The 13,298-nt window shown below is 36.9% G+C and overlaps 1 protein-coding gene across 2 annotated transcripts in view; it reads right to left on the minus strand.

Annotated features, from left to right (window-relative positions):
- The window catches only part of LOC127413597 (protein FAM204A-like), a 35,818-nt gene that overhangs the window by 706 nt on the left and 21,814 nt on the right, over window positions 1-13,298 (minus strand). For both annotated transcript variants that reach the window (XM_051650857.1, XM_051650856.1), the window contains one exon: window positions 23-132. In XM_051650857.1, the coding sequence (XP_051506817.1) occupies window positions 23-132 (110 nt within the window). The remainder of the gene's footprint in view (window positions 1-22; window positions 133-13,298) is intronic.

Below are 13,298 nucleotides of genomic sequence, written 5' to 3' on the forward strand. Positions count from 1 at the left end.
AAAAACACAAAAAGCAACAAACCCCCAAGTGATTTGTTTCCTCCTCTTTTGAGCTGCCCGGGAAGCCTCCGCTTCCTGTTTGGTGCGGGCGAAGTCACGGCAATCGGCGGCTTGTGCGATTTTCACGGCAAGCTATTGAGAGGGAGACAGAGACGAGCTCCATTAGCTGAAGAAAATCAGTCTGCATGGCAAACCTTACCAGCACTGCCAGTGCATCAGGATGCTGCCTCTGGATCTTCATCATCGTACGTATGTGCCGCATCCTACGATGCACTTAAAGCATACGTGTGTCCATGCGAGTTTAAAATATGTTAAAAAACAATAAATCATGGTTCATAGATAGAAGTAGGACACCCAACCCCTCTGTTCCACCACTCGGCATGGATGTGCATAATTAATGTCATTATCTCATATACTTAATCTCTTAATCAAGAGGACCTTTAATTCTGAAAATTGCAGTGGACGCCGTTAGGGTGGAAAAATGAATGGAGGAGAACGAGTGGCATATGTTGGCGGTATCAGTGGGGAGAAATGTGTGTGCTGTGGTGCAGATTAATTCCAATAGCCAAAGTGACACAGAGGGCTCAGGAAACAAAAGGAGAGTGCTGGCCTCTTCCATCTCTCCTAGGATGGTTTTATTATTGGACCGCGAGAAACTTTGATAAACACTTGGAACAAATCACAACCCTTTTTAACCACTGTGTTTCTTTCTCTCTCTCTGTTTTTGCGGGGGGTGGGGGGGGGGTAGGAGAGTAATTCTTCAGAACAGTGAAAGAACACAATCAGTGGTAACACAAAAAAACTCCAATTGGTAATGAGGAAATGTGCCACCATTTGTAGGCTTGAAAAAACCTGGAGAGAGCAAGAGAGTGGAGAAAAAAAAAAATGTTTCAATTATAATTAAGTGGGATAAACTTTATTAGAAAGACTGAAACTAAAATATCTCCTAATGCATGCTGGGATTAGGCAGGTCAGAGCGAGCAGGAAGGAGAAATTAAACTCTAAAGGATTTTTATCGCCATATTTCAGGAACCAAGGGTGTAAAATGTTCTAATTTGGGATACATTAAAAGCCATAAAGGTCTTTCAGAAAGATTAATGGTACTTTGCTTGGATTTAAGATAAGGCCTTTAGCAGGCTGAGAGAGCGGGGTTCCGGCTGGGCCCTCGAGGCATTCATCTATACAGGCACTTGGAAGATTTGTAAAGGCGTCTGCATAACCTGAAGCTAACACACTATGACAGTTTTTTTAAAATCCTTGCCATTTTTTTCAACGTTTTTAGGGCCATAAATCATGTTTTCTAGCAAGACAGCGCAGAGCGGGGAAGTTATAATGGGTGATCATGCTCATGTTTAGCACAGATCTGCGAGCAGATAATTCACACCAGGGTCTTTTTTTTGAGAGGCACGTTTAAGTGGAATTGGTGCTAAAGCGTTCGATGGCAGTATACAAATAGACGCTTTATTAAAATGTTGACAAAATCTCTGGCTTATGTGTCACATGGAAAAATAATGTCATTGGGTAAAAAGCAGCAGTTTGAGACACGGAAACAAAACTGGAGTATGGCAAATGGTGTCTTTTAATGTTTAAATCTTGAGATTTATCTGCATTTACTATACAAGGATTACTCACATCAACCTGCACTCCTGTGGGGAAAATGTAAAATTTTGCCCCGCATCACCTGCTCAACACCCACTTCCCCTCTGTTTTTCAGTGCTACCTCATTTCACACAGAGCCGAAACATTACTATATTCAAAGCATTAAAGGTCTTAATTTTTTTAATCAGTCCAGTCTAAAATCCACGATTGTCTTTACTGGGGCTCAACATTAATGTCAACCAAGTTACCTAGTAGAAAGAGCAGATCAAAGAGACAAAAAAAGAAAAAGCTCTCAAATGTCTGATTAATCAAGCCTTGCAAACAGCTTATTTCTTTTAGCCTGCATGCAAGTATGAAAATGAGATTCGGAGAGCAGTACATTGTGCAGATTTGTTCTTTCTTATCAGAACAAAGCCGGCGGCAGCTTATTTCATGGATCACTGGCACTGTCACCAGCGTAGCGCAGAGCAGGTGACAGCACTTCTTTCTATGGCAAGAACAAAATGAGCAAAAAGTCGGCACAAATTAGCCTCTCATATTTTCAGTAATGTGACATTATTTTTCATTTACTTTTTGATCTACTTTTCATGATTTTCCCCCCCTTTCTCCTCTCTTGTGGCTTAGTGCCAAATCCTTTCAAATCAAATGCATGCAGAGGAAAAATGCAGGGCAGGAAAAAAGGAATGAAAATCGCAATCCAAAAGCAAAAAAAAAAAAAAAAATTGGGGGGTGGAGGGGGCTAACATTCACAACACAAAGCATTCATGAGCTCTTTGTTCTTGGTATTCACACTAAACCTTCCCATATTTCTGTCAGAATTACATTCAGTGAAATTTCCATTATCGTTTACCTCTCTTCTCTCTTCTTTAAAGGCACTGTGTGCCATTTACGCCAGTCCTCAGTAAAGCCTTATTCAGTGCTGGGTTTATTTAGCACAATTAATGACATGACCTTTAAAAGGTCTGAAAGGGATAAATTTATTCTGCTCAGACCTGTAGCTGCACCATAGGGCCACTAGGTGGGTTAAGTCAACAGTGGTACAGTCATCACAAGGTGATCAACTGGTTTTGCTTCAGGATCCAGATTTTACTTTGGACATCCCAACAAGGTCCCGAATTGTTTATTGTACAAAACACGCGTGGACTGGCCATCGGGAGAACCAGGACTTTTCCCTGTGGGCCGCCACGAAACGGGGCTGAATGTGCCACGATAAGCTGAAATGGGCTGCCGTGTTATGCAGAATGGGCCACAAAACGGTGCCGCGATATGCTGAAGGGGCCAGCGATATGCAGAAAAGGACAGCTCAACAACTTTTGGGCCAGTTTCTATAATTTCTCTTCCCAGTCCGCCCCTGGTACAAAAGCAAGCAAAAAGGTCCTTAAAGGGCAAGTTCATCCAAAAATGAATTTTTTTTCATCATTTACTCACCCTCATGCCATCCTTGATGTGTATGACTTTCTTTCTTCTGCAGAACACATTTGAAGATTTTTAGAAGAATATTTCAGGTCTGTTAGTCCTCATAATGCAAGTAAATGGAGACCAGGGTAGGGTAGAGCCAGCTGTGCATAAGGTCTCACTTAAGTTGAGACGTAAAGTTCACACTAAGGGCTTAGTTACTACTAGTTAGTTTGTAACTAAGTCAGTGCTTAATTTGGCTGCACCACCTGTTCTTAAGGCAAGACTTAGCTAGTAGTTCATAAGCTCTCCGTAAAGTAATGCGTAGTCGAATAATATGATGTTTACCTGTACTGATCCAATAAACAGCCTTCAAATTTGTACATAGAACTGTTAAAAAGCCGTGAACTTCAATTTGATCTTGTTACGGTTCATGATCAAACCTTGTTTGCTCACGTAACTGTCAGCTGTAATAAGTTATATCCCCATTAAAATAATTTTACGTAATAAAAGTAGATTTGATAAATAATATGTTCGCCCTGTGTAAATAACAAAATATTGGAATTGTATCTAAAATAAATAAGGGGTGATAAATAAATACTAATACAACAGGCTGGAAAAATAGACATTTATTCATTTTAATACCTTATATATATATTTTGAATGTGTTGAAACTTGACACCGGGCGATGCACCCTGAAAAATGCACCGTTAGATCGCAGAGCCACTTAAAAGTAAGTTTTTTCTCTCTCGTGAATGTAATCGAGTGTAAATGTCAACATCAAACTGTATGTCGAAATGATTGATGCCTGTCACGCAAAACATGCTCATTGATGTCATAAAATATCAGTCTACTTTTTTATTCCATCCATTATTCCTGGTCGGAGGCTTCCGTAAATGTTTAGTTCATACGTAGGGTTACTTTCTACCTAAGTTTAATGGTGCAACGCTCAAATATTTAGTAGTGCGTAAATTGTGACTTAGTGCCCATTTATGCCACAACTAGGCTAAGTTTTAACTTACGTATAGCTGGTGCAACCAGCCCCAGATCTCAGAAGTTTCAAAAAGGACATAAAGCAGCATAAATAATCCATAGAAATCCAGTGATTTAATCCATATCTTCTGAAGCGATATGATAAGTGTGTGTGAGAAACAGATCAATGTTTAAGTCTTTTTTTTATTTTTTTTTTTTACTATCAATCTCCACCTTTGACCAACCCCAACCAGCAGGTGGCTGAATGTGAAAGTCACTTCCACCAGAATGTTGAAAGTGTAGTTAAAGTGTAGATTTAGAGTAAAAAAGGACTTAAATATTTATCTGTTTCTCGCACACACTTATCATATCGCTTCAGAAGATTTGGATTAAGCCTCTGGATTCTTATGGATTACTTTTATACTGCCTTTGTCTTTTTTAGGCCTTCTGACTTCTGGTCAGAATTCAATTGTTTTGTCAGAACCTACAGACCTGCAATATTCTTCTAAAAATCTTTGTTTGTGTTCTGCAGAAGAAAGAAAGTCATACACATCTGGGATGGCATGAGGGTGAGTAAATGATAAGATCATTTTCCTTTTTGGGTGAACTATCACTTTAAAATCAAATACTGAAATGTTTATTTATTTATTGAACCAATAATTCTTTATCCTTTATTTTGTCCATGTTGGCATCTGCTAAATATGGCCCGCTTATACCAAAAGACAAATGAATCTGAAGAGTTTAATTCGATGCACAGCCTTTGACGTCAGCGACAAAAGATATAGGAAGTGTTTTCTTCTCCCTTTTAAAAGTCGATAAGCCTATTTATTTTGCTATGATTACAATGCATATGTGCTTAGTTGCAATTTAATATTTGCAATTTGTTTTACCATGTTTTCCATGAACCTGTCAGACCAGAATTGTAACCCATTTTTGGGTTGCAACCCATCAGTTGAGAACCACTGTGGTATACCAGCGACTAGCATAGTGGCCGTTGTTGATAAAAAAATAAAATAAATGCTTGCATTATTCATACCTTAAACATTATGTGTGCCATATAACACTAAACATTATGTGCAGCAGGAACCTAATGCTGCACTGTAACCTGATTTGAAAAGCGCTGTTCATCTCGTATTCTTTCAAATTTAGAGCCTTCCACAGATAAATAGCAATAAAAGTTGCAGCCAAGTAAACCATTTACATTCAAAATGTAAAAAAAAAAATGGACCACTAAAGATGGATTTTGGATACAGTATGATGGATGCTGGATACAGTATGATGGATGCAGACAGATGGATACAGTAGCTGTTACACATAACATTCACCGTGTGAAATGAATGATGTTTATAGAGAGAAAATGGCCTCAAATCCATTCAAACCTTCCCTTCCTGTGAAAAGCCTTCCAATTAAAACGTAAGAGGTGGATTAGCAAAGCTAGCATGGCTTCTGCTGCCTAAATCCCATCCAGGAGCAGCTTCACAATGTTTGACATGTTAACAATTAATGGCAAGCTTATTTCCCTTATCACACACCTTAATAACATCTTAGTCTTAGTCAACTTTGAAAAGTAGGTCCATATAGGAATGGGACGAATATCAGATTAAGGCTGGTTGTGTGTGGTTTCTGTTTTTTGTAGTCTTAAGGCACCTCAGTGGAGATCAGACAGTTGTACTGAGGTGATCAGAGGGAACTTACTCTACTCCACTTGAAAGCATTTGAATTTCCAATTAAAATTTCCTACAGTGTGGATATAACATCAATTTATTTAATTTACTTTGGTTTCAAACAACTTACACATCAAATAAGAACATTAAATAACTTAAGGTGAAGCAAAGTTTTCCCTTTTGACACATTTTTACTACTAGCGTGGGAGTTTTTGCGCTATCTGTGGGTGTATGTGCGCAAACTGTGGGTGTATTCTATGTTAATGAAGTTGTGTGAAGTGTAATTTGCTATTTTCATGAGAAATAGTTAATTGCCCTAAGACGTTTCAGAAGCATGTCACCACAAAGTCTAAACTCTGTTCCTTCAATTACAGTTTGGAGATTCCACCAACAGGTGGTAAAAAAGTTAATGTCCAAACTCTGAAAATATAGTGGAACATAAAATTATTTTTTCACAGACTCAAGTGTCTTATATCAATGGAATCTGTGGCTCAAGACGAACAAAATTTATGTCTCCAATTTAGTTTTTGCAAAACCTACTTTTGCGAACTAGTCCTAGGCCGTTCGTCCGATCGGGACCAAACCAAAGCCAAACGATTCTATGGAGTCTCAATATCAATAATTATTAAAAAAAAGTTTGAACTTTCGTTTCACGTTAGCTACGATACGCGAAAACACAGGAAGTAGGCATGGCCACTTTTACGTAAATGGCTATAACTCTTGAATGAAATAAGATATCTTCACTAAACTTGACATACTTATGTATAGGCTCTATCTGAGGATGCACAAAAAAAAATCCACGCAGTTTTACCACTTGCTGGCGCTATAACAGGGAAAAACATGAAAATGGCTGGAACCACTGGTTCGATTGACTTCAAACTTTACATTCAGTGTCTTTGTCTCAGGTGCCATCAATGTCTATGAGGATATTTGCGTATGTTTAAAAACATGGCCATCATCGGCCAATCAGCTTTCAGCAGCTATTAGACAAGGTTAAAAAAGGTCGATTGGAATGAAACTCGGAAGACCTATTTGACTCTTGAACTAAGAGGTCTGTGCAAAGTTTTTTAAAAAAATCGGCCACTGGGTGGCGCTATCACGATTTGTGTGTGTGTTAATGGTTGTATATAACGCAGTGTTTAAAAAAAAAAACAAGTAATACATATCATATGATAGCTCTTCTCATTCTGAACAACTTTGCCTCAAGAACCAATGATGCCCATCAAACCGTTCGTTTAATATTGGAGATTACGTTAAAATCCTACTTTTGCTAACTATTCCTAGGTTTTTTGCTCAATCCCAACAAAACTAGTGCCACAAGATTCTCTGGAGTCTATTTATGAATAAATAACTTTTGATTTTACGTGTCGAAGGCATGCAAAATATAAGTAGTTGATTTAGCCACTGCTACTTAAATAGCTATAACTCTTAAACGGAATGAGATATTGTCACAGAATTTGGCACACTTATGTAAGGGCTCATTCTGAGGACAAACATACAAAGAAATGGGGCTCGGCCACTCGGTGGCGCTATAACAATGACAAAATCTAAAGTGGATGTAACAACGTTGCTGCTTTTCTGATTGAGTTGACATTTTTTATGCAATTTTTGCATTGTCTTTGTTGCATAATGTTTGATAAATGCCTAATAGAGTCCAGAACAAGGGCTTAAAGGCCCTGCGGTGTTTGAACCCCAATAATTGCTGCTTGCAGCTATATTTATTATTATATTTACTATTGTATTTATGATCTAATTTATATTGGTAGTTTTCCATCTGTTATCTAAGAGCGATTTTTTAATCACTGCAAAAGGTGCTAGTAGAAGAAGCTGGAGAGGGTAAAATTTTTGGATTTTAAGGGAGGTGGTTATATATGATTTTTTTGACCACTTCATTATTTTTGTTTCATTTGAAGTGTAATTTGAATTTGGAAATATTTTAGAAACATTTGTGTTTCAATAAATGAATTAAATTTTTATAGCAAAATCGACCAGTAGGAGTGAAGTGCAAGCAAAACTCCACAGCATAACCTGGAAGCCAAATACAATCACTGTTAAAACTGCTATGCTTTGTGTGTCAGAAGATTAAAATGATTAATAATAATTATATTCTCTATAACTTAATGGAGCCTACAAGTCCTGATGAGAACCACATATTCCATGTATATAAAAGGTGCTTGTCACTGTCATAGAAATATGCCTGACTGCATAGTTAATGCACAAAAGAACGCAAGTCCATATATCTATTCTTCTAAGTCATTGAATACAGTCCATTTACACTGCCAAATTCTTATGAATGTGCTGTCTTTGTTTCTATCACTGGTTCTTGAGGGAATGGACTATATAGACGGTGCAATAACCAGAGAAGAACCACTGAATTAAATTGCACTTGACCCAGCATATTAGCGCTTTGTGCGCTATTTTGCCAAACCCACTTGCGCCTAGCACATGATTGCATGAAAATACCAAAACCTCACAGTCATGCCCGCCTACTTTGCACGTGGTATGACGTATCGTATAGCACAGCTCTTAGTGCTTTTAAAATAGGGCCCCAATTCTTGTTTTCTCATGTTATTTGAGCCCTAGGTAAATGTTCTTAAATTATGATTGTTTACAAACTATTACCTTCAGTATGAATAGAATTAAATCAAACAGTTCTACTTCATCCTGCCATAGGTTGGAAGAATCATGACTTGTAAAAACATTACTCACAGAAATCTCATCAACACTACTGCTCTGCCTGAATGCAATGAAACAGACCACGCTCCTATGACAATACACTGTGTCATCTAAACTAAAGCGGAGGAGACAAAATCCCCTCGACAAAAGTGACATATTGAGAGTCCTACACTTGATATCTTTGTATAAAGTGAAAGATCCAGTTAACATAGCTTATCAGTCTCAAGAGTGTGGTGAGGGGGAATAAGACGAGGAGTTCCTGTAATCTTGCCACTAACTTGACAAACAGCATTACAAGCTATACAGAGAAGCAGCCTCTCTGAGGGGGATCTAGTTGGAAAAGCTCTCGGTATAATGTGCTTCTGTGTGTTTCAGCCCCAATAATCTGATTCCCGATACATAAGGCTGTCATCATCATCAGGGAACAAGGGAGTGTAAAAAAGTCGGAAAGTTTGCTGGCTTTGTGCGCATTTCATTATCTTCCCTCTTCTGAACAGGCAAGGCTTATTAGCAAGCTTTGAACTCACACTTACAATAATGTGCCATCAACAGTTTTATTAGCTAATTAGAAAAACAGTTTAATTAATGACTGACTGGCAATAAAATGGCAATCAGGAGAGAGAAAAAAGAAAACGAGGATGCTAAGCTTCCACTACCACCAATTAAGGGCTAATTACAAACAAATTATATGTGTTTTGCTGTGGGCTTTAATAAAAAAAAAAAAAAAAAAAAAAAATGGCTTTAATTAAAAGAGAAAACATGCTAATTAATTAAACAGCACCACCAAAAAAAAAAAAAAAAAAAAAAAAAATCTACATTGAAAAGTATGCTTTGTCTATTAAGTAATTATTGAAATACAATAATCCAAATGAGATTCCCCAGCATTTGATAAAAGCTTAGTACCCATTTCAAAATTAATGGGCAAAAATTTTATGTGAATCATATATATATATATATATATATATATATATATATATATATATATATATATATATATATATATATATATATATATACACACACACACACACACACACACATTTCATTCTTTGATTAATGGCTAATGATGAAGGAAAAGGGAACAAAGACGAGAGTTTTGCTTTGCAGTTTCTTGTTGCCAGAGGGGCCCGCACAGGAGGCAGTGCAAGTCATGTATTTTTGTACAGAGTGGAAAGGACAGCAGTATCATGCTGCTTTCCAAATTAGAAAATAAAGAGGTAAAGACAATTAATAGTTGGGTGAACAAATAAATAGGCATCCAATATATTTCATGCAATTAGCCATAACAGTCTGTACAAGCCAAGTTACACAACTCACATCTACAAAAGCTGCCAAACTAGAGCATTTTAATTGGATTGGTGTCTACCAATGAGTTTGACCTAGATGCAATAATGGACTTCAAACAGTACGAAACCCTGGTAGAGAACACACTTAGGCAGGTAGAGAACAGGTAGCAATACATGATTAGAGATCTCTCTGTTCTCAGTTACTCAGACACATTATATCTCAAACACATATTATGACAAAACCCCAGCTGATTGGTCAGAGATGCAGGCACATAAAGAACATGGCAATGCAACACATTTAATGGGTCTAGCAGTCATAATAAGGCCAATCCTAATGCATAATCTTGGCTATGATGCAAAAGAAATAAACAGTGTTCCTAATCTTGGCTATGATGCAAAAGAAATAAACAGTGTTGCTTTTTGACAAACTAAATTTCATGGCTTTTCCATGAACTTTCCAGTCGTTTGAGATTACTAGAGAAGGATTTTTAAAAATAATTTTTATTCAGACCAATGCGCTAATAAATCATTCAGATTGATTTGTATCCAGCCGATGAAATATTTTATAGTGAAGCATAACTAAAAAAAAATTTCACTATAGATATTTTCTTGACTTTTCCATTAATTTAAAAATTCCATTAATTTCCACAACATTTCTGTCCAGGAAAACAAAATGTTACCATTTCTTTTTCCATGAATGTGGGAACCCTGAATGAAAGTATCTAACCTGCATACTACATTGTTTCTTAATTTCTAAAAAGCATACGTGTCTACGCTTGCTCTGCCTGGCTTTCTCTCTCCATGCCTCCTTCAACAACTCCTTTTTCAAACTGTCTCCCTCTTTTAATAATTTTCATATTGTCTGATTCCCAGAGAACTTGAAATGGATGCAGTACCCCCCACTGCTCGAGAACAGCAAGTCTACATTTTGAAGTGGCAATGCGGTGCTAATATTTGCGATCAGGGCAGAGAAAAACTGTAGGAAATAATAAAGTGTGACAGTCCTTTGTTTTGCTTTGCTTGGTGCCTCTTTACAAGCGAGACAACAGCTCTAGTTATTAAATATTCTTATAAGACTACATAAAACCCCTTAAAATAAGTTGACACAAGTAATTAATTCTCAACATACACAAGCTTGATTAAAAATCAGGTAATCTGAAAATGTGACTCTAAATCTACACCGATCACCCACAACGTTAAAACAACCTGCCTAATATTGTGTAGGTCCCCCTCTTGCCGCCAAAACAGCGCTAACCCGCATCTCAAAATAGCATTTTGATATACTATTCTCCTCACCACAATTGAACAGAGCGGTTATCTGAATTACCGTAGACTTTGTCAGTTCGAACTAGTCTGGTTATTCTCTGTTGAACTCTCTCATCAACAAGGCATTTCCGTCCTCAGAACTGCCCCTCACTGGATGTTTTTGTTTTTGGCACCATTCTGAGGAAATTCTAGAGACTGTTGTGTGTGAAACTCCCAGGAGATCAGCAGTTTCAGAAATACTCAAACCAGCCCATCTGGCACCAACAATCATGCCACGGTCCAAATCATTGAGATCACATTTTTTCCTTATTCTGATGGTTGGTGTGAACATTAACTGAAGCTCCTGACCCGTATCTGCATGATTTTATACACTGCAGCCACACGATTGGCTGATTAGATATCGCATGGATCACTGTTGGTGCCAAACGGGCTGGTTTAAGTATTTCTGTAACTGCTGATCTCCTGGGATTTTCACACACAACAGTCTCTAGAATTTACTCAGAATGGTGCCAAAAACATCCAGTGAGCAGCAGTTCTGAGGATGAAAATGCCTCGTTGATGAGAGAGGTCAAAAGAGAATGGCCAGACTGGTTCGAACTGACAAAGTCTATGGTAATTCAGATAACTGCTCTGTACAATTGTGGTGAGAAGAATAACATCTCAGAATGCTATTCTGAGATGCGGGTTGGCTCTGTTTTGGTGGCACGAGGGGGACTTACACAATATTAGGCAGGTGGTTTTACTGTTGTGGCTGATCGGTGTATATATACTGTATATAAGTTAAATAGTTCTATATATTATACTATAAAAGTTTTTAAAGTCTTAAAAAGACATATGAAGTATTTTTTCACCCAAAATACATCTGGATACTGCTTCTATTGTAAAGTATTTGTACTTAGTATACATTATTTAGTACTTATTAATCTTAAAACTCTCAAATAATGTTCAGTCATCACAGAAACAATATATGTGTACTTGACTGGAGTATGAACAAGTCTAAATCTATAAAAACAATATTTGTGCATTCTAGACAAAAATATAGACTGATGCTATTTGGGAAAAGGCATATGGAAAAAAATCTAAACTATATTTTCACAAGGCAAAATACAGTAAAAGGTTAGTTAATTGCTAGAGGCATTTCAAAATGGTACATGCCTTTATTTTGGTACCATTGTTTTATTAGTGAATAAACTGTGAAGAATTTGATAATAGTTGATTCTAAACAATTAAATACCTATACCTTTTAATGTGCACAGATTTATAAAACACTTTGTGGATCAAAAATAAAAAGAAGTGTTAAACATTCTACAGAATATCACAATACATTTTTATGAAAGGAAAATCTCAAAAGGTACCTTTACTGTCCACAATTGTGTGTTTCAATACATAGACCAAGATGAAAGAAATTTTCACTTTTTAGGAAGACTTCAAAGATGGTTTTAGCAAATGGCATTAATTTGTAGATTAAAAGGAAACAGGCAAAATATTAGCACTTGATTAAATTATAACTCCTCTATATTCTAAAAAGGATATTTTCATCTCTAATTTTGAGTTGGGAGAAGCAGAAGGAAGACAACACCAAGGATAAACATAAAAGTTATGACCAAAGAAAAAACCTCTGGCCCAGTAATAATTCATAGAGATCATTCTCTTGGATGAAAACAAGGGACTCAAAAATATCCCAAGGCCTTTAGTATCTCGCTGTCTCACTGACTTCGAAACACTTTAATTTAACACTGTATTAGCATGTAAACATATTACAGATTTTCATATATCTGTACACAATATTATTAGAACCTTGAAACTTGAGTCTTGGATTATTGACTGTTTAGTTGTTCATTGCATTATTTCAAACAGCTGTGTCTGCAATAGCATTTATCCTGGGCAGAGTGCTCTGTGACCGCAAGGAGTGCTGTGATAATAAATACTAGCTGGATTAGAAATTAGGGCATAAACTGCTTCATTAATACCCAAATTGCCACCAAGGACCCTTGATAGGGGCAACATATTTCTCAGTTTATCTAGAGTTTGTGTTTAGTTCACTGGAAATGTAGCAGCAGGTTGTGTAGCAATTACATCCTTTCAATCAAAAAAAGAAGATCAAAGTCATTCAAAGCACAAAAAAGTAGAACTCAGAGGTGTGGCCTAGCAGTTAGTGCACATGTGCAGGAACATTGAGCTGTGGTGCTTATACAGGGACAAGCGTTTGAATTAAATTTCAGATGTCATTTCCATGCATTACCTCTGAATCAAATCAAAAGGCCAAAAATTGGGGTCACTGAGCATTTGGAAACTTCAGTCACACTTAAGTGTATAAATGTTATTACAGTAAATGACATATATCAAACCATGTGTCATTTATTTGGAAGATTGCACATCCACACTTTCAAATAAACCGTTTAGCAAAATGTTACATTTTAAAACAAAAGAGATACTGTGA

The sequence above is a fragment of the Myxocyprinus asiaticus genome, chromosome 23 (genome assembly GCF_019703515.2).
Source record: "Myxocyprinus asiaticus isolate MX2 ecotype Aquarium Trade chromosome 23, UBuf_Myxa_2, whole genome shotgun sequence".
Taxonomy (NCBI): domain Eukaryota; kingdom Metazoa; phylum Chordata; class Actinopteri; order Cypriniformes; family Catostomidae; genus Myxocyprinus; species Myxocyprinus asiaticus.